The sequence below is a fragment of the Harmonia axyridis genome, chromosome 7 (genome assembly GCF_914767665.1).
Source record: "Harmonia axyridis chromosome 7, icHarAxyr1.1, whole genome shotgun sequence".
NCBI lineage: Eukaryota > Metazoa > Arthropoda > Insecta > Coleoptera > Coccinellidae > Harmonia > Harmonia axyridis.
In genome coordinates, this window is record NC_059507.1 from 22,757,563 (window position 1) to 22,778,115 (window position 20,553).

Consider the following 20,553-nt stretch of genomic DNA (forward strand, 5'->3'; position numbering starts at 1 on the left):
GAGGAGCAGTTACCCCACGCCTATATGCCATATTTTAGATGTGATTCTATAAGTGCAAACTAGGCTACCCTCAGAACTCAGAATACCCGCCGACTAGCAATGCGACATAGCTCTCAACAGAAAAACACCTTTATACAGCTTCTTAGCAAGCTCTCAACGACGAGTCAAGTACGACCAAAAATCCTACATCCCTCATCCGCCATTGTGAAGAATTTTTGGTAGGCATATTAGACATTTATGGATAACGAAAATCATAATTTTGAGCTGGAAATTTGCACATTGCGGTTTGAGACAATGAGCTTTCTCCCTGAAATATTTTCAGATCTCTACAACTTCCTGTTATACCGGTAACAGACTACTAGTTCCTTAACGGTTCATGAGTTAATACAATTCTTATGAAGAAAATGGTGGCCATGAGGACTCACATTTTTTTGAATTTTTCGGCAGAAAAAGCTTTTTTCCGATTTTTTTCTTCTTTTTCGGATCTGCAAATACGTATTGTTATAAGACTGTTTGCGGTTTGGACAAAAATGTACAGGATGTTCAAGAAGATCATGAACTTAGACAACTCAAATTCATCAAAACTCAAGATTTTCAAAATAGAACCTATATTTTTTATTATTCCAGTCAATTCAACCTACAAAAATAGTGGAGGCTACTCAAGCAAACCCAATACCTAAAATGAATACTTTGAGAGTTATCGAGGAAGAACCTTAAATAAGGAAAAACAGCAGTTCTCCACTGCGTGGAGTAGTCTGTGACTTGGTGTGAATTTCTCGTTGGGATAATTACGAATAATTCATTAAAATTCTTGATATGTCAAATTTATTTAAGGAAACATCGAATTTTAGTTGTTTCTGTGTTTTCCGGAGTTTACAGACTACTTCACACAGTGAGGAATTGCGGTTTTTCCTCATTAAAAATTCTTCCTCGATAACTCTTGAAGTGTTCATTTCAGGTATAGGGTTTGCTTGAGTAACCCCCACTATTTTCGTACGTAGAATCGATTGTATTAATAAAAAATATAGGTACTAGTTTGAAAATCTTGAGTTTTGAATTTGAATTGTTCAAGTTCATGATCTTCTTATAAACACCCTGTACATTTTTGGTACAAACCGCAAACACTCTCATTATACTACGTATTTACAGAATCGAAAAAAAAATGTTTTTCGAAAAAAGATTTTCTGCCGAAATATTAAAAAAAATGCGAGTTCTCATCGTTAGCATTTTTTTTATAAGAATCCCATTAACTCATGAACCATTGAGTTTATACTCAAGGTGTGGCATATTGCCGAAAAGGTCATCAAAAAAGCTAACTAATGTTGCAATAATATACTGGATGTGCCATCTGAAATGAGGCAGTTGTAGTATCTTTCCGGTATAACCGAAAGTTGTAGAGATCTGAAAATATTTTAGTGAGGAAGATCATTATCTCAAACCCCAATGTGCAAATTTTCAGCTCAAAATTTAATTAGTTTTCCATAAACGTCTAATATGGCATTCCGGTGAATCACCCTGTATATTATTCAGTATTTCTTTTTGAATATTTTTTCTTGAGTGTTCTATGGTGCTGATGTTATGATCAGATTAAAAATTAGCATGGAGCTTGGAATTGTTATGTCATATCAATATTCAAAATCTCAACTCAATTTTTTTTTAATATTCTTTTTGGATTTTCTCTAGTTCCTGTTAAGTGAAAAATATAAAATTTTGCACGAAGCTTCAAATTTTCATTCTATATCCAAATACAAATTTGTATGTCGATCGAGTTTGTAGTTTTAATATTGACAGGAGCACAAAAATTCGAACGGCCATATTTACGAAACCCCTACTCAAGTTTGGCCTTTTAATGCACCAAAATGCATTATTTGGGATTCTAACAGTAAACTTTGATTAAGCGATCAACTCGTTGATTGTAGTTTGATATTTTTATGAAAGTGTCAAAAATGAACTGAAATTGAACACATCTAAAAAAATTAGTGTGAAAACGTTTCCTTCACCACTTTTATTTGAATACGGAATCCGTTATGAATTACTGAATAAACCCAACTTATTGTTCAATGTTTTATCTATCCTAGCAACACTAGTACCTTATTTTAACGCCCTGTGTAAAGTTTATGGATAAAATAAGTTATTCACGAATTCAGCGATGTAGCTTTCACAAGAGAAGAATTATAAAGTTACTCAACTACAGAATATAATTTGGTGAAAGCACTGATTTCTTTCGAATTTTTTCGGTTATTTGGAAACCTTCAAGGGGAAATTCAAAACACTATTTTAGATGAAAACGAATCAATATAATTCAATATAAAAAACATAACATAACCAACAATATCACAGCAAATAAAAAACATAACAAAGTTTCATTTTAGTTGCTATGAAATAACTAAACTAAATGTTCCAAAATGTTATACTGTTCCAAAAAGGGGTTTCCCCTAAGTGACTCAGTAATTTTCTTCCATTGACTCAAGTCGTAATGATGTTCCAGCTGATCAAAGCCGAAAGGTTCAGCAACTTCCAACTGAGGTAGAGGTACGTTGTTGCTTGGTCTAACAATAATAGGTGTAGGACGATCTGAAGAAGTAGTTATTGTCTGAGTTTCATTTCTTACAGCTGTTGGTAGCAAGAATTTCTTGAGCAGAGGGTTAACATCAGCTGGACGAACGATAAATCTTCCCTGAGTGTCTCTATTGTTGACTCCATAAGGCAACTGTCTACGTTGGTTAACAGTTTGTTCGTTTTTATTCATTGTGTCAATAAGATCGCTCACAAATCTGCTTCTTTTCTGTTGTTCCAAAGTTTGACCAGCTTGATTCCTACGGTAGATTGCTGCGTACTTACGAGCTTCTTCCAATAACCCTCTAAGCTCCATTATTTGCTGGTTCCTTGAATTCCTGTCGTCCAAAAGAAGCTGCCTCAAATTTTCAAGATTGGCCATCATGTCAGGGTTAGATTTGATGACTTTCCAGATCCTAGCAGTCAATTCAGCATAGCTGTAAACGTTTTGGTTTGATCCATCATCAACTCCTTGTTGCTGACCTTGGGAAGCATCACCTTCAACATTAGAAGCACCTACATCAGATCCTTGGTTATTCCTGAGTTCATCAATCAACCTTAACTGATCAGCTTGTAATTGATTGGAACGGATTTCTTGTTCAGAATCGGCGTTGATCACTTTCAACAGCTGAGGCCTACGTTGATCTAAAGAACCTAAATAGTTTTGAATATACTGTTGTCTTACAGGATTACCAAGGATTTGCCCCTGTACAGCAGAAAGTTGGTCAGCACCATACAAAGGTTTGGAGTTAACAAGAGCTAAATTTTGAGCAGAAGATTCACCGGTAATTGGGGCACCTACTCCAATCCCATAACCAACTGTAGGGTTGTTCTGTTGAACGTTGTTTCTCAAATATTGTTGTACATTCTGAGGCTCACTAGGTCTTACCAAGTTTGTTGGGGTTACAACTCTTAAAATCTGCTTCAACTCCTCATCAGGTTGATAAATGTCTTCGACTGTTTGCTGTTGATTATCAGCAGTTGAAATTCCTCCTTGTATGTTAGATCGTAATTGATTAGCAGCAATCAGATGAGATCTTAATTCTTGTTGGTTCAATTGATTCGCAGGTTCAGCAGTTGGAAGTCCTACTTGTTCGTTAGATCGTAATTGGTTAGCAGCAATCAGATGAGATCTTAATTCTTGTTGGTTCAATTGGTTTTCAGGTTCAGCATTTTCTTGTACAGCATAACCAGATGGTCTTTGTACATTTCCTCCTTGAATTTGGCCTTGGACTACAGGGATTTGGTTGACTGCGAGCAAATGTCCTGCATTAATAACCCTAAGGTTATCCTGGTTAGAAGCATCATTAGTTAGTCGCTGTTCTTCTACAGGCCTTTCCTGTTCTACGACTCCCAAAAATCTTCCTTCGATTGCTGGAAGTTGTTCATTTGATCTAATCAAGTGTTCTAAAGTTTGTTGGTCAATTCCATCAATTGGTTGGTTCAAATTTCTTCCTTGGTTTTCTTGCTGACCCAGGAAACGACCTCCAACAGCAACTGGTAGAGGGTTTACTCTAGTCAAATGGATGTTTCCGTTTTGGGCACCAATTCCTCTGTTGTTGAGAGCAACGACTGGTTGTCTTTGGTAACCTTGATACCTTGATCCTTGGTTCAAGTTTCTATAGATTTGGTTTCGTGCTGGAACCTGAGTCGACTGAATCAACACTTTTCCATCGATGGCCCTCAAAGTCTGTTGATCTACTTGATTGCCTCTAGTAGCAAGCACTGAATAGTTTGGTTGTCTTTGCCCAGTTCTTCCATTCAAAAGTCCTTCAACATCAACTGGACTACTGTATCGAATGGTGTTGTATGCGTTGGCCCTTGAGTAATCTCTTGGTCTTTGTTGTGCATACCTATAACCATTTTGTTGGTTAGAGTTTGGAGAGATAGGGACCCATCCAGACTGGTCTTGAGCTACGTTTCTGGTCAAAGGGGCTCTTTGGTTGTTCCTTCCGTTCTGGTATGGATTGTACACTCTCGTTATTCTGGTGGTAGGTATGTTGTAATAGTTGTTATTTGGGCGGAATCCGTAGCTTGTTGGTGAGCGCCAAGGGCTCTCGTTCAAAGTGCCATAATCAGATCTTTTTTGCCTTTCACTTGAAGCCTCCGACAGCGCTAAAACTGTGGCAACACAAACCTAAAAAAAAAATTTTGGTGAAATTATTTCGAGGATTCTACAGTGAGGATTAATTTATCTAGGAAGTATCCAAAATTTTCTGCTTTTTCTCATATCGTTATATTTTTTTTGCGCGCATAAATGGGATTATATTGATTAGTTTCAACTCACTGATGAAGTATTTGGGATCAAAATCAATTCTGATCGCCGTTTACAAGATACAACGAAGAACAAAATTTTGTGGGGTGTTGATTTCATGTCTTAAAACTTTACATATATAATTCATTTTCCTCCTCAAAAAAATTCTTCAGAAAAAGTTTGGTTGAAATAATCACGTAACCATATGTTTTGATTTCAGACTTGTGTTCAGGAGGCTGAATTGAGTTTATTGGAGCAAAAATCTATATCCTTAATTTCATGAGAAAATTACATGAATATGAATTTGAACAAACGTGTAAAAGTTCCAGATTTCAAATCTCATTTTATTTCTAGGTTCTATAAACAAAAACACTGTGATAATAGGACAATAAGCTCAAAAATTACAAAAACTTTGAAATGATGTTGATTGTGTAGAATCTGATATTTTGTGATATCGATAAAATGCAAGATGTTATAATTCTGTCTATACTACGGCTGGACTACTGGAACACATAAGGGTAATAATCTGGTGACCCGCAGATTATCCAGATCTTGTTCATATTGAAAACATATGATACAGAAACTTCAGTAAATAAGATCGATTATTTGGTACCGTTTTTTAATTAAATTTTTTGGATACTCCTAAGACGTTCTCAAGTAAGTATTTTTTGTTGTACTCACCAATATTTTCAGTGCACTACACATTTCTAAGCCCGTTGAAGGACGTTGGTTGAATGACAAATAGAGAAATTTAACATCTACTTATAAAGCGATTAGAATTTGAGAGGATGGCACCATCCTCATCTTCACTGTCCAGTCTCATAAATATTTCATAAAAACATGCAAATATATGCAGGACGATACGTTTAATTTGTAGAAAATTGATGTGGTAAACAGAGAATCTAGAGTTGGGATGAAGATATCGATAGAATGTAGAAAAAACAAAATTTGGGTCTCTGAATTATTTTACATAGTAGGTATAGTTGTTGAATAACGATCAACTGATAACAATCTAAAATCCTTTCTCTGAAAACAGCATACATAGATCATGTAAGTAATAACCAATCCTAAAACAATGTGTCATTTAATTACTATTTTCAAATTATAGGTACCGTGTTTTTCACCATAATTTGACCCCCCCTTCAAAGAGGTACAAAAAAATGTTTACTACAAAAGTTTCTCGAAATCGACTAGTGTTTTTTGAAATGATTTCACAAAACGAAATATATACAGAGTGGACAACATATTGATTGCAACTTCATTTTTATGGTGAAAAACCTGTTACATCATGAGACGAGAAGATTGAACATTAAATTAAATATCAATCCCTGAGTTCGAACGTCTTGAAATAAACTCCAAAGTAAAATTTGCTTCGATAATTTTGAAATGAAAAGACCTAAAGGCTTGAAACTTTCAGGGTCCTTAAGCACTGGTTCAGTTCCCAAATGCGAAAAATCTATCCTATGATTTCAGATATACAGTAATCCGAAATGTAGTTATATCCCGAGTGCTTGCCAAGTACCTACTTGGCAACTTCGATGATTTATGTACCAAGGATGAAAAACTGTCTATTATAGTCGAGTCTGCAAATTGATATTAGGTATATAGACATATACTCAAGTCTGCGTTTTCCGTAAAAACTTATACCTTTTTGAATATTTGTCTATACCGATTCATGTGGGACACCCTGTATAAAATTTTGTAGGTATACTAATACATAATAATTATTTCGAAAATGAAATGAAAATTATTATAATTTTACATTTGAATTCTATGAATAACAGTAGCTTCACCACACAGGAGGTTGCTCAGATTTTTCATTTTTGAAAAAATAAAATCTGAAGGAGCATTTTTTTATAGAATTAAAAATTAGGAATATACAATGTTGTTCATGAATTTTCCATGACTAATTTGCACATTTTGCGACTATATTATGTCCTCGATAACTCCACAAATTCCATCTTTACGGTCTTGAATCGATTGAAGGGCACTGGCATAGGCCTCATCTTTCACGTGGCTCCAAAGAAAAAAGTCGAAAGGTGTCAAATCAGAAGATCTCGGTGGTCAATTGTGATCACCTTTTCGGGAAATTTCATAGCCAGGAAATGTTTCTTGTAAAACTGTGATTGTTTAAATTAAACGTCATCCCCATCAATATATTCTGTATTATATCTGTACCGATCTTTTAAGAGACAATATGACAACTCAATTATCCAAGCAATCAAATCTTATAACAGTAACTTCATAGCAAACTCTCAGAACAAATCAAAGGCGGCATGGAGGGTGATTCATTCACTATCAGGTAAAAGCACTGGAAAAAACTTGCCTTTTCAGTCAGGAAATCATGTTGATCTTTGCAACGGTTTCAATGATATGTTCGTGGGAGACGTTGCCCACCAGACCAATATTAAGATTTCTGGAGCAATCTCATCCTTAAAAACTTCTCACGTTATGAGCAAGTCTTTTTATTTCTTTGATGTCACAGAGAGAGATGTGATTCCGTTAAGATGCTGAAAACATCTAACTCTTCAGGTCATGATGGAATTCCGATTTCTATAATAAAAAAATCCATCCATATAATAGGAGGCCCTCTTGCTCATCTTATTAATTGCGCTTTCCGAGAGGATTGTTTTCCTGACGAGCTGAAGGTTGCTCTGGTCAAACCACTCTTCAAGTAGGGAAATACCTGTGAGCTCAGTAGCTATCAACCTATAAGTATTTTATCTAGTTTTTCTAAGATATTTGAGAAGGTTTTTGCCGTCAGACTAATCAGTTTTTTTAGAAAATTTAATGTTCTTGCTGATAGTCAGCATGGTTTCACAAAAGATAAAGGTACCGAGACTGCTATATTTGAGTTGCTAAATTCTGTTCTTTTGGCGCTTGAGAATGATGAAGTTCCATTGGCTTTGATGTTCGATTTGACCAAGGCTTTTGATTCCATCGAGCATAGAACCTTATTGGCTAGACTGGAGTTATGTGGGATTAGGGATATCTCTTTGAAATTTATTGAGAGCTACCTAAGTAATCGACGTCAGAGGGTTGCCCTCACTCTAGATGGTGCAGTCCACTTCTCTGGGGAACGATCTCTTACTAGGGGCGTTCCTCAGGGAAGTGTACTGGGCCCATTGCTTTTTATTGTTTTTGTGAATTCCCTTTGTTATATTAAGACCTCTGCTAATTGTAAGTCGATTCTTTATGCTGATGAGAGCAAGTTTTTGATTATATCAGGTGATGTCGTGTCCTGTAGAAGGGCTGGAATGGATACGGTTTTGTCTCTTGATAGATGGTGTAACGAAAGTGGTCTTATCCTAAATCATGGCAAGACTCAGGGTATTTTCTTTTATGACAGCCAGTCGGTGAAGAACTATCCACCTTTTTTGTGTCATGGTAACGGTCAAATTAAATTGGAGGATTCTGTTAATTTTCTGGGAGTTGCTCTAGATAAACACCTGCGCTGGGATGATCAGGTGTCTAAGTTGGGAAAGTCTCTCAACTCTTCGGCTTACTTGATTTTCATGATCAGGGACAAATTGGAGAGTACTGTGTTGAGAGCTCTCTACTTTGCTAGTTTCCAGTCTGTGCTGGCATATGGAATTACTTTTTGGGGCAGTTCGTCTGGTGCTGATGAAATTTTTCTCATTCAGAAAAGAGTAATGAGAATAATGAGTAGGTTGGGCTTTCGTGAGTCCTGTCGCGGAGTTCTCAGATCCAATGGAATCCAAACCGTCTTTGGTCTTTATATTTATCGCCTATTTATCTTTCTTAAGTTACGGAAAAGCCATTTTTTGCCATATGTCAATAGAAATAATACTCGGCAAGTTCATCCTTTCCTTCTTCCTATTCACAGTACTGCTAGGTTTGAAAGGGGACCACTTTATATGGCCATGCGTTTATTTAATTTGCTTCCTAAGCAATTACAGGTTGTTGAAGATATAACCTTGTTTAGAAGGCGCATTTACAATTTTATTTTGGATTGTGAACCTTATTTAGTTGATGAGTTTATTTCATTTTGTAGAAAATAAGCTCTTTTATGACTTGTCTCTATTTTATTCGTTTGCATTGATTTTGATGTTGTGAATAATTTTTGAGATCAATAAATAATATTGTTATTATTATTGTTATTATTCCAATTCCAGATCATTAATCATACCTCGGTAGCGCAATCCATTTACCGTAAAAGTTGCACCAGACTCATTTCCCAATAAGCAAGGTCCAACCACAATACCAGCCCAAAAACTACACCAAACAGTGACACGTTATGTATGGGGAGGCTTTTCAACATTCTTGGAATTCATGAGCACAAATGCGACAATTCTGTTCATTAACTTATCCTCCGAGATGAAAATGAGACCCATCAGTGAAGATGATTTTTCGATGATAATCTGGATAATTTTGATCCATTTCAAGGACCCGATAGGCGAAGATAAGATGTTGCTGATGATCGATCGGCTTGAATTCTCGTTTTAACTTAAGACCTAAGAAAGCATTGATTCAAAATACAGTGTAATGTTGTTTATGGAATGCCTTGCTACCAAGATCAACGAGTAATCGACAAACCTGAATTTTCAGCAACAATACGGGCTACACCAGCAATATTCTCAGTTGTTCTTCGGTGACGCACTTGGTTCCTATTCATCACATCACTTACTTGTCCGAATAGCTCAAATTTTTCCACCAGTTGCACTATTGCTGGCCGAGAAGGTGCTACACGGAGCACCCAGAAGTGCTTTAGTTTTGAGAATTGTGATTGAAAAATTTCCACCATTTTTGTAGTGAATTTTCGATTTTTAGTGAAGACGTAGTTTTAACTTGTCAAATTCAAAAGATGACAGCTTCAAAAGTGGTAGCTGCCCAGATAGCAGGTTATTCGAAATGACACCCCTTATTGGAATACGCTTTATTTTATAATGAGTAATTTAGACTTCTATATTAAGTTAAGTTTGCTTCGATAAAATTCGATTGAAAAGACCTGTAGACTTTAAATTTTCAGGGTCTCAATTCAGGACACCGATTGAATTTCTTAATGAACAAATTGTGTCCAATGTTTCCAATGATATTTCAGAAAAAAGTAATTCGGTCAAACTCATCCTGTGAAACCCAATAGGAGTATTAGAAGAACACGAATACTCATGCGAAATTTCATTAGAATAGTTTCACTTCTAAGATAAAAAAAAATATATTTTCGATATCTCGGCAATTGTTTGGCACATTCTGTTAAATTTCGTCTTATTATAGGTCTGAGACAGCTTCATAGCCCTTAATCAGACAAGTAGTCGAGCCGAATATTTCCATAATAATTATCAGTTTTCCAGAAAACCCAGAAATGAGTCAATTATTATTTGAAAATGTCCCCCTCCAAATAAAAATATCGGTTTTTTTCCGAAATAAATCATACCTACTTATATACGTTTCATTTGGGCCACCCTGTATAAAAGTAGATAGGTATACCAACTAATGCATAATAATCAATACAAATATAACATGTTAATTATTCTATTTCCTTTTTTTAATTCTATAAATTGCAAATGTTTCGTTATACATTAGCTTCTTCAGATTTTAAATTTCAATGAGGAAAAGATACTGTGTAGCGAAACAATTGTAATTAAAAATTGGAAAAAGTCATTTATTTTCGAATTTAATAGTTATTTACGCAACAAGTCCGGAAAATAGGGTTGTGAGTCCAAAATAGTAATTTACGTAACAAGTCCGGAAAATAGGGTTTTTTTGGACGAATAGACAAAATTCCAGGACGAGCGTAAGCGAGTCCTGGAAGTCTGTGAGTCCAAAAAAACCATTTTCGGACGTGTTGCGTACAATATTTTTTCGGCAACCATGTAAAATAACACTATCGCTATGCTGCTTTCCATATTTTATTCCGATTGCGATAAAAAAACATGCAAATTTTTGACAACTAATTCCATATGAACTGTCAGCCGTTATCTCGATTGCTATGGATTCTATGATTCTTTTCCGGCCTAGTCCGGGAAGTACGTACTTTCCGGACTAGGCCGGGAAATGCTACTTTCTCAGAGAAAAAGCGTCCGGGAAGTGAGCACTTTCCGGACGGTTGCCGAAAAAAACCATTTTCGAGCGTGTTGCGTACAATATTTTTTCGGCAACCGTGTAGGATAAAAAATGAATGAGACGACACATTTCTTTTATTTACATTTTAAATCTCATTTAAATTAAACAGAACAGAAAATACCACATATTAGTAGAAACATTCTAATTCTTGTTTATATATTAATATTTATATTAAAATTCGAGCAATTACTAATATTCCTTTTGTTGAAGCCAGAACAAGACGGCAAAGTTTCCGTTTCACATCGATTGTTATCTTCTGATGATTTTTGAATGGTCTTGGCAATTTTGATTTTGTTTTCAATTGAATTATCTATATATCCTTCAGCCACATTAGTAGACTTCCAGCCACCGTGACTCTTCAAATTTGTGATGTTTCTACCATTGTCAGCAAATAACGTCGACGTGATTCTTTTCCGGCCTAGTCCGGAAGTACGTACTTTTCGGACTAGGCCGAGAAATGCTACTTTCTCAGAGAAAAAGCGTTTGGGAAGTGAGCACTTCCCGGACGGTTGCCGAAAATAGTAATTTACGTAACAAGTCCGGAAAATAGGGTTTTTTGGACGAATAGACAAAATTCCAGGACGAGCGTAAGCGAGTCCTGGAAGTCTGTGAGTCCAAAAAAACCATTTTCGGGCGTGTTGCGTACAATATTTTTTCGGCAACCATGTAAAATAACACTATCGCTGCTGCTTTCCATATTTTATTGCGATTGCGATCAAAAAACATGCAAATTTTTGACAACTAATTTCATATGAACTGTCAGTCGTTATCTCGGTTGCTATGGATTCTATGATTCTTTTCCGGCCTAGTCCGGGAAGTACGTACTTTCCGGACTAGGCCGAGAAATGCTACTTTCTCAGAGAAAAAGCGTTTGGGAAGTGAGCACTTCCCGGACGGTTGCCGAAAATAGTAATTTACGTAACAAGTCCGGAAAATAGGGTTTTTTTGGACGAATAGACAAAATTCCACAGACTTCCAGGACTCGCTTACGCTCGTCCTGGAAGTCTGTGAGTCCAAAAAAACCATTTTCGGGCGTGTTGCGTACAATATTTTTTCGGCAACCATGTAAAATAACACTATCGCTGCTGCTTTTCAATATTCTATTGCGATTGCGATCAAAAAACATGCAAATTTTTGACAACTAATTTCATATGAACTGTCAGCTGTTATCTCGGTTGCTATGGATTCTATGATTCTTTTCCGGCCTAGTCCGGGAAGTACGTACTTTCCGGACTAGGCCGGGAAATGCTACTTTCTCAGACAAAAAGCGTCCGGGAAGTGAGCACTTCCCGGACGGTTGCCGAAAAAATAAATTTCCATCAAGTGTAGATCGAATCGTTCGCATTCCAATACATAATAATTTGTTAATAGATTCGCAAAATGTTTGTGAATCATAATTGTCAAATTCACATAGCTATCCTACGTAATATTCATGTGAAGAAAGTAGACATGTGTTGTAGACGAGAGAGGATGTTTTCACCCATATCGAGAATTGAATTAATTCATGAATTACGACTGATACGAGATTCCTCGAGTTGATTATAAATTCTACGTTTCGTAGCTATTTATTTATACGATTTTTCGATTGGATCCATTTCTGTCACTTCATACAAATTTATATCGCATTAAACCGTACATTTAAGCTTCCGTGTTTGCGACATGTAACTTCAAATGTTACGATGCAGAAAAACAGGATTTATAAGATATTTTTCGGTGTAATTACACACATGAATTTAACGTGGTTTTTAAAAATGAACCGGTTAGACGGTTTATCGAGTCCATTGGAATAATATCGATGGATTATTTTTGAGAATCATATGGGAAAAAATTGCATCTTTGCAGTTTCGAAATATTTATTGTACAGGTTGGCAAATTTCGATGTTTTAGCACTACAACTTTTGAATCATAGGAGTTTAACAAAATCTGATACCCATTCTCTTTTTCAGAGAAACTAACCAAAATATTATTCATTCTTGGCCACCTTCTTTTGTTTTCGAGTTATAAGCGAAAATTGGTAAAATGGCGATATCGAAAAAAATGTATATCTCCGCTAATAATATCTCTTGCTGTAGATCTCTCAAATTGAAACATTAAAAAAGCACTTTTTTGCGTGAAATCCAGTGGTGTGCTCGTCTTTTTAGCAGGATTTTCAATTACGAAGCTATGAACCATAGTAATATTTTTTAAATGGGAAAAGTAGATTTCTATGTCATTTTTTGAAAGCTTAATTTTTAATCATTTCAAAAATATACAACATCGTATGATTAATATATCTTATATCTTGTTTATCATTTGTTCCTTTCCTAATTAACTTGTTGAGTTGAATTATATGCGTTATTTCATAATTGATAGGTACTTGTGCATATTAATTCTGGAGACCTATAAAAATAATCTTCTGATGTATCCATCTCATTACAACTGTATATCGATTGAAACAGTCGATCATGTGGATCTTTTCATTATTTCCGAATCCATTTTGATTTATAAAAATTTATTAAATATATCTACATTCGAATTTCGTAGAAATTAGTGAAAATCACCGAAATAATGAGATGGATGAAAAAAGACTGCTTTTATTATAGAAAGCTCTATTTTTCTGTACTAATGTTGAAACCATGTAAGTAATGAGACTCTTAGATGAAAAAAGAAATGTGACCATTTTCTTATATATATTTTAATTGATGCAAACCATACGATCTTGTATATTTTTGAAATCAGTAAAAATTGAGCTTTCAAAAAATGACACAGAAATCTACTGTTCCCATTTAAAAACTTGGGTTCATAGCTTCGTAATTAAAAATCCTGCTAAAAGGACGAGCATGCCACTGGATTCTACGTGAAAAAGTGCCTATATAATGTTTTAATTTCAGAGCTCTATCATCAGTATTAGCGGATATATGTATAATTTTTTTTCGATATCGCAATTTTTCCAATTTTCGCTTATTACTCGAAAACAGAAGAACGTGGCCAAAAATGAATATTACTCTTATTAGTTCCCCAGAAAAGAAGAACGGGAACGGGGTATCAGCTTTTGTCTATATCCCCTGATTCAAAAGTTGTAGTGCTAAAACATCGAAATTTACCCACCCTGTACAAGATGGCTCAAAAGTCCAAGACAAAACTTCATTATGAAGTGAAAATTAAAATAAGAAGTTCTTTGAAGTGGAGTTATAATAAATATTTCGAGATAGAAGCTGTTGATCTTAATTCTTTCCATTTATTTTTAAAAACTCTGAACAAGTTGGGATGATAAATATTTGCATTTTGAAAGATATTGTACTCAGAGGATTTCTAATATTTTTATGCTTTTATTGACTTCCTATATTACCCCAGTGGCGTAGTTTCCGCGGGTATCGTATATTTAGTTGAACCTAACCTCTAGGCCAATGAACATGTTGGGACATGCTGTACTTTATTGTTTCATACTGTACATGTTATATTTTTTGTAGTGTGTTATTGTCATTATGACGCAAGATTAAGTTAGAACGAAGTTGTCAATATAAAATCGTCACAAAAAGTCACCTTTCAAGTATTAATTTTATATCGGGTGTCCCAAGGTGAGTGGCCTATTAGATTATTATGGAAACTATTGATGGTAAGGATTTCAAATTTTGTGGATAGATATTTGGCCAGTTAAGGTACATTTTTAAAATAATTTCACATTTCCAGAGTTGCCGGATGTACGACAATTTGGCAACAACTTTGTTATTTTGAATGGGACATCCGGTATTTCTATTTTTTTTATGATACTCCATAAAATATTAAATCTATTCACTCTTACTTTTCCATCCATATCTTTAACGGTTTTTGAGTTATTAATTATTTTTCGAAATTTTAGATCAAATTGGCGTATTACGAAAATGACTCTAGTTCGCTCAATATTTGAGATTTCAGTCAGAAATTTTGCAAGTCGTTGGATATTGATCTGATCTGTGTCACTGCTTCTGAATTATGATTGTCAATAATACAGGACGGACCAAAAAAAATCATCATTTGCCAAGTTACAAAATTGTAAAAAAGTCTATTTTTTTAAATTGGACACCTAGTATATTTTTCAATTTTTGGAATCAGTACAACACATTCTACAATTTTTCTATTCACTTACACAGACTTTTTTACTATTTTGTAACTTGGCAAATGATGATTTTTTTTGGTCCGTCCTGTATTATTGACAACCATAATTCAGAAGCAGTGACACAGATCAGATCAATATCTAACGACTTGCAAAATTTCTGACTTAAATCTCAAATATCGAGCGAACTAGAGTCATTTTCGTAATACGCCAATTTGATCTAAAATTTCGAAAAATAATTGATAATTCAAAAACCGTTGAAGATAGGGATGGAAAAGTAAGAATGAATAGATTTAATATTTTATGGAGTATCATAAAAAAAATAGAAATACCGGATGTCCCATTCAAAATAACAAAGTTGTTGCCAAATTGTCGTACATCCGGCAACACTGGAAATGTGAAATTATTTTAAAAATGTACCTTACATGGCCAAATATCTGTCCACAAAATTTGAAATCTTTACCATCAATAGTTTCCATAATAATCTAATAGGCCACTCACCTTGGGACACCCGATATAATTATAAAGCAACTCAACATAATTGGCATCCGTGGTAATTTTGGAGAAGAGCATGCAGTCTTTGAAAACGGAAAGAAAGATTGTCAAGGACGCTGCTACTAAAAGATGGTAGCAAAGTTTGGATTGTATTGTTTACGTGCGCAGTCTACAGGGCAGTTCATCTTGAACTAGTTAAATCGCTTTCAACAGAAGCATTTTTATATTCACTAAGACGCTTTATCAGTAAACGAGGTAGACCAAACATCATTTATTCTGACAACGGGACAAACTTTCGTGGAAGTAATAATTTGTTTAAAAAATTAAATTGGGAGGAAATTGAAAATTTTTCGAGACAAAAAAGAATTAAATGGATATTCAATCCACCTTCGGCTTCGTGGTGGGGCGGATGGTGGGAAAGATTAGTAAGGGTTGTAAAAGAACTATTGCGTCGATCGTTGGGAAAATCATCGTTATATTATGTTGAGTTATACACTGTGCTTTGCGATGTAGAAGCAGTAATTAACGAACGACCACTCAGCTATGTTTCCAGCGCCGATGAGTGGGAGGTTCTTAGTTCTGCAAGGTTTTTAAGGCCTATACATTCGCAGTCGTTAGGAACAAATTTTTTGGGTGAAGTTGCTGATTTGGACGAGTTAGACACGGCATTTTTAAAAGGTCGTTTTACACATTTGCAAAATGTTCGAAATTCGTTACGGGAAAGATTTAAAAATGAGTATCTTGCAGAGTTAGTTAATAAAGGTCACAGGAAGAAGACGGAGCAGATCAAAGTTGGTGATGTAGTTTTGGTTGGAGCAGATAATCTGAAACGCGTACTTTGACCAATGGGAAGAATATTAGAAATTTATGATGGGAAAGATGGAGTTAGTCGGGTCGCAAAAGTAAAAACGAAGAACGGAATAATAATTAGGCCATTCCAAAGGATCTATCCATCAGAATTAGGAACAGCATCAGAATCAAACAGTAAAGAAGTTATCACTACAGAAAAGAAACAAAAGAGTAAGAAAAAAGAAGAGAAGAATGAAAACCCAGTCGAAAGATCAAGGTTTGGTCGAATTTCGAAGGCTCCAGCAAGGTTGGGGGAGGAATAAGCTTGGGGCAGGGGAATGTTGGGACATGCTGTACTTTATTATTTCATACTGTACATGTTATATTTTTTGTAGTGTGTTATTGTCATTACGACGCAAGATAAAGTTAGAACGAAGTTGTCAATATAAAATCGTCACAAAAATTCACCTTCCAAGTATTAATTTTATATGTATAATTAGAAAGCAACTCAACAAAACGCTTATTATTCGATTTCTTTTTTCGCAACATATGAAATGTTTTCTCGAAAACTAATCAGGTCTCGATAGGATTTTTTTTTATTGAAGTTACTTTTTCCGGTATCTTATGGTACCTTTTTTTTTCTGAAGAAACGTCAGGAAAATAAAGGAATGGCTCTGAATAGCTATACTAATAGGTTTAGAGATAAGAGAGCTACTGAAGACACGATACCTTCCCCCGAAAATTATGCCATTGAGGCATTGTAGGAACTCAACAAGAACATGAAAATATTGTAAATTCTCTAAGTGCAATATCCTCCAAAATTCTAACGTTTATTATCTCAACTCGTTCATAATTCATTGAAATAAATGAAAAAAAAATTAATCCTGAATCTCCGAAGAAATTCGAGAAAGAAAACAATTTTTAGTAAAAAATTTCATATTTTAACTATAACTATCACTTCCTAATGTTATAACCTTGTGCTCGAATCTCCCTGTATACCCATTTTGAATCTATTTGAAATGACCTTGGACATATCAATTGTCAAATGATTGATTTTTTATATAATATCTAGTAAGACATTGTCTATATCAATAAGACATCGAGATGACGCTTAATGACCATAAAATTTTAATTATCTCATAGATGATCGAATATGATAATTATTCGAAGTATTATTAAAATAGAAATATATAAAATCTCAGAAAAAAGTGTCACTACAATTTTTTTTCGGTTTTAAAGAAAATTAAAGAAAAAAAGTGCTTTACGAGGAAGAAATCAGTTTATATCGAATCATTTTCATCGTAATATAGATTTGGCAAGTCGGCTTTCTCAAAAACTCGAGAAACTCAACAGTATCTCTAATAGTTAGGTTTAGGTATTCCCGAAGGTATTCCTCGTTCACATTTGAAACTTACAAATTCTTTTTATATTTAACAATCTATCGGAACTACGAACAATGTCAGTTCTAGTTGATTTACCCCTAGCAGATCATCAAAACATTTGCTAATATTAAATGAATTTTCTGGATGATACAAAAAACCTTTTCATTTTAAACATGATAATTTCTAAGCACTCACCTTGTTTCTCTCTCCCCTCAAATATTGTTGCAAAAGTACAATGCACACTGCCAATGAATCATCAGTTTCCTAAATGAGAAACTCGAAATCAAATACTTATAACAACTATTATTTATTTATTTATGTAAGTACAATTGTGATACAATCATCAATAGAAAAATAACTAATACACCACATCGAGAGGGAGGCCAGGCAGTGAAACTTTGATTTGAAATAAATTTAATAACCTATGAAATACTATGTAGAAAAATCTAAGTAAAGATCGAAATGAAATGAGCTTTTTCAACAATAATAAACCTTAAAGGAAAACACTGCAGATTTAAGAAAATATTTCATTGTTGCTATATTTCTTGCTGTTTTTTTTTATATTCAAAATGTACAATCCTTACGGAATTTTGCAAGATCATTCTTTTGACTATCTTGTATCTGAATTTTAAATTTCTGTTTCATAGGATGGGCAAATTTTAAATTATTGTTGAAACAAAAATACGTACGGGTTTAACTCCGGAACCATTAAACCGGTTTAATCCATTAAGGAACTCAACTGCGACATTCGAGATCCGAACCTACCCCAAAATGTTCAATTTTCTATTTCCTTTCGACGAAAGTTATCGTGTATACGGACGGACATAATTGAATTTGAGTACGGATTCGTCAACAGTGACTCGAACCATTCCCTGCTCAAATTTCTGAAATAACAGACATTGTGACGAAATAATAGAGCGCCCAAAAATATCTACCGAACTATTATTTGATACCTACTTCAGCAAATTTAAGTTTATCGCATCTCATGCGACGTCCCGACGAATAAATCTAAAATCCAGAGAGGTCTGGATTATTAACAAATTCTCTATTAGAAAAAAGCTATGTAGCTAGGTGGTTCATTTGAAAATTACTTGGTTAAGTGGATTGGAAATTGAAAGAATTGGAATAAATAAAATCCATCTAAGGATCTCTTAAAAGTGTCATCTTTTTACTAAACTCAGATTTCTGCATCATCGAAGATCGAAAAGTTTGAAAAGCTCATAAACCAAACGAAAACGAAACAACTATAACCTAAATTTGAAAAAAAAAGAAAATTAAAAATCGGTACGTACTTTTAATTTTTCCAACAAAACTAGCAGTCTATCTTCCACTGTTGAAGTCATACTGTTAACTGTCGCGTGTCGTCATGGTATTGATTGTCTTCAAATGAGATTCGGTTATCCCTAACATGCGATAGGACCTTCCAGCCTTTTCAGTCACGATTTTCAAATTCACAATTACCAGTTTCCCCTTTTTCCAACTTATTGATTGATCGATTTGGCGGTTTCGTCTTCACGTCAGGTATGCCCTTTAGGAAAATATTTCATAATCGAACATAACACGCCTCTTGCTTTGCTAAAGGTATTGCCGAGTCAAACAAAATACCCACAAGACGATAAGACGAAGCACTTTACAATATTAATAACATCTATTACCAACAGAAAAAAAAACAACCAGAGCTGCAAAAAATAAAATCAGGACAGCGCCGCCATCAGGGCCAAAATGGACAGAGTCCATCAGGGGCGCCGCAGTCGTCCAGGTCCCATTACATAAAAGTGTCTGTACACCCTGTAACTTTGTGAATATTCACTATATAGAACACAAACTGCAGGTTCATACAAATTTGAATCCAAGCCTCGATCCAAGCATACATTTGTGCTATAAAACTACCCACTTTCCCTATTCAAATTCCTGATGGGGTTGCAACCCTTTCCAGGGGGTTGCTAGTATAAACAAGCTTTGTAATCCAAATCATGTCCCCCTCTGTTATAAAAAAACAACCTGTCTGAGTGTTTTCACAAATTCTGATTCGTTGTTGAGTTATTGAGGCAGGGGCGAATCCAGGGGGGGGGGGGTCATAGGGGGCCATGCCCCCCCCGGACCTTATCAATACAAAAATGTATCCTGAATTAGCGAAAAATATGCGTGGGCACTCAGAAGGGTGAAAGATTGGATATGATCTAGAATGGCTGAAGACAGGTTGAATGGATTGGCATATACACGGGACCATTTGCAGCAGTCTGAATAATGAAAATATTATCCGAAAATACGCTAGTCAAAAAAATAGGAGACCAGAATTTGTTATTAAGTTTTTAATATATGATCATATGTCTTTATTTAATAGGAGTAGTAAAAAGAAATCCATTACTTTTCCAATAGATGGCTTTAGTTATCTGTATCTCGCGTTGTACAAGTCTGGTTTCACTATATGGGGTTAGAAAAATGATATTTCGCACTACAAAAATATTTTGACAGTTTTGCGATGAGTTGACCCAGTTTAGTTACAGCGCGCCACAAAATGGACACTGGCAAAAAGGAAATAGGCTATATTTCATAGTTTTTTCTTAGATAAACGCAAAAATACAAGCCAGGCTTCTGAAAATGTAAATAGTGTTTATGGACCTGATACTGTAATAGCCAATCACGTCAAGGGCGGATACAGGGAGGGGGGGGGGGTTGGTATGCGCATGGGGGCCATGGCCCCCTCCTCGCGGACCTTATACATAAAAATGTATCCTGAAAAATCGAAAAATATGCGTGGGCACTCACAAGGGTGAAAGATTGGATATGATTTAGGATGGTTGAAGACAGGTTGAATGTATTGGCATTAATGCATATACATAGAACCATTTGCAGCAGTCTTAATGTTGAAAATATTATACAAAGATACGCTAGTCAAAAAATAGGAGACTAGAATTTGT

General features: G+C 35.0%; 2 protein-coding genes across 3 annotated transcripts in view; both read right to left on the reverse strand.

Annotated features, from left to right (window-relative positions):
* LOC123684799 overlaps positions 1–18,990 on the reverse strand; it is a 69,136-nt gene extending 50,146 nt beyond the window's left edge. The window contains exons 1-2 of the mRNA XM_045624250.1: positions 18,925–18,990; positions 17,828–17,896 (exon numbers count right to left, since the gene is read on the reverse strand). Of these exons, the coding sequence (XP_045480206.1) occupies positions 17,828–17,896; positions 18,925–18,975 (120 nt within the window). The 5' untranslated portion in view covers positions 18,976–18,990. The remainder of the gene's footprint in view (positions 1–17,827; positions 17,897–18,924) is intronic.
* On the reverse strand, positions 2,276–5,625 carry LOC123684794. 2 transcript variants are annotated; one of them, XM_045624243.1, is made up of 3 exons: positions 5,492–5,625; positions 3,690–4,693; positions 2,276–3,593 (listed from the first exon to the last, which is right to left on the reverse strand). In XM_045624243.1, exons 1-3 carry the CDS (start codon positions 5,513–5,515, stop codon positions 2,387–2,389), a joined length of 2,235 nt encoding a protein of 744 aa, XP_045480199.1. In that variant the 5' UTR covers positions 5,516–5,625; the 3' UTR covers positions 2,276–2,386. The 2 variants fall into 2 exon arrangements, with proteins under 2 accessions (XP_045480199.1, XP_045480198.1); XM_045624242.1 differs by having other exon boundaries at positions 2,276–4,693.
* Positions 18,991–20,553: the final 1,563 nt, after the last annotated feature.

Coding starts and splice junctions, on each gene's coding strand:
- LOC123684794 (XM_045624242.1), bottom strand. CDS start 5,515: ATGTGTAGTGCACTGAAAATATTG. Junction 4,694..5,491: donor GTAGTGCACTGAAAATATTG/GTGAGTACAACA, acceptor TTTTTTTTTTAG/GTTTGTGTTGCCACAGTTTT.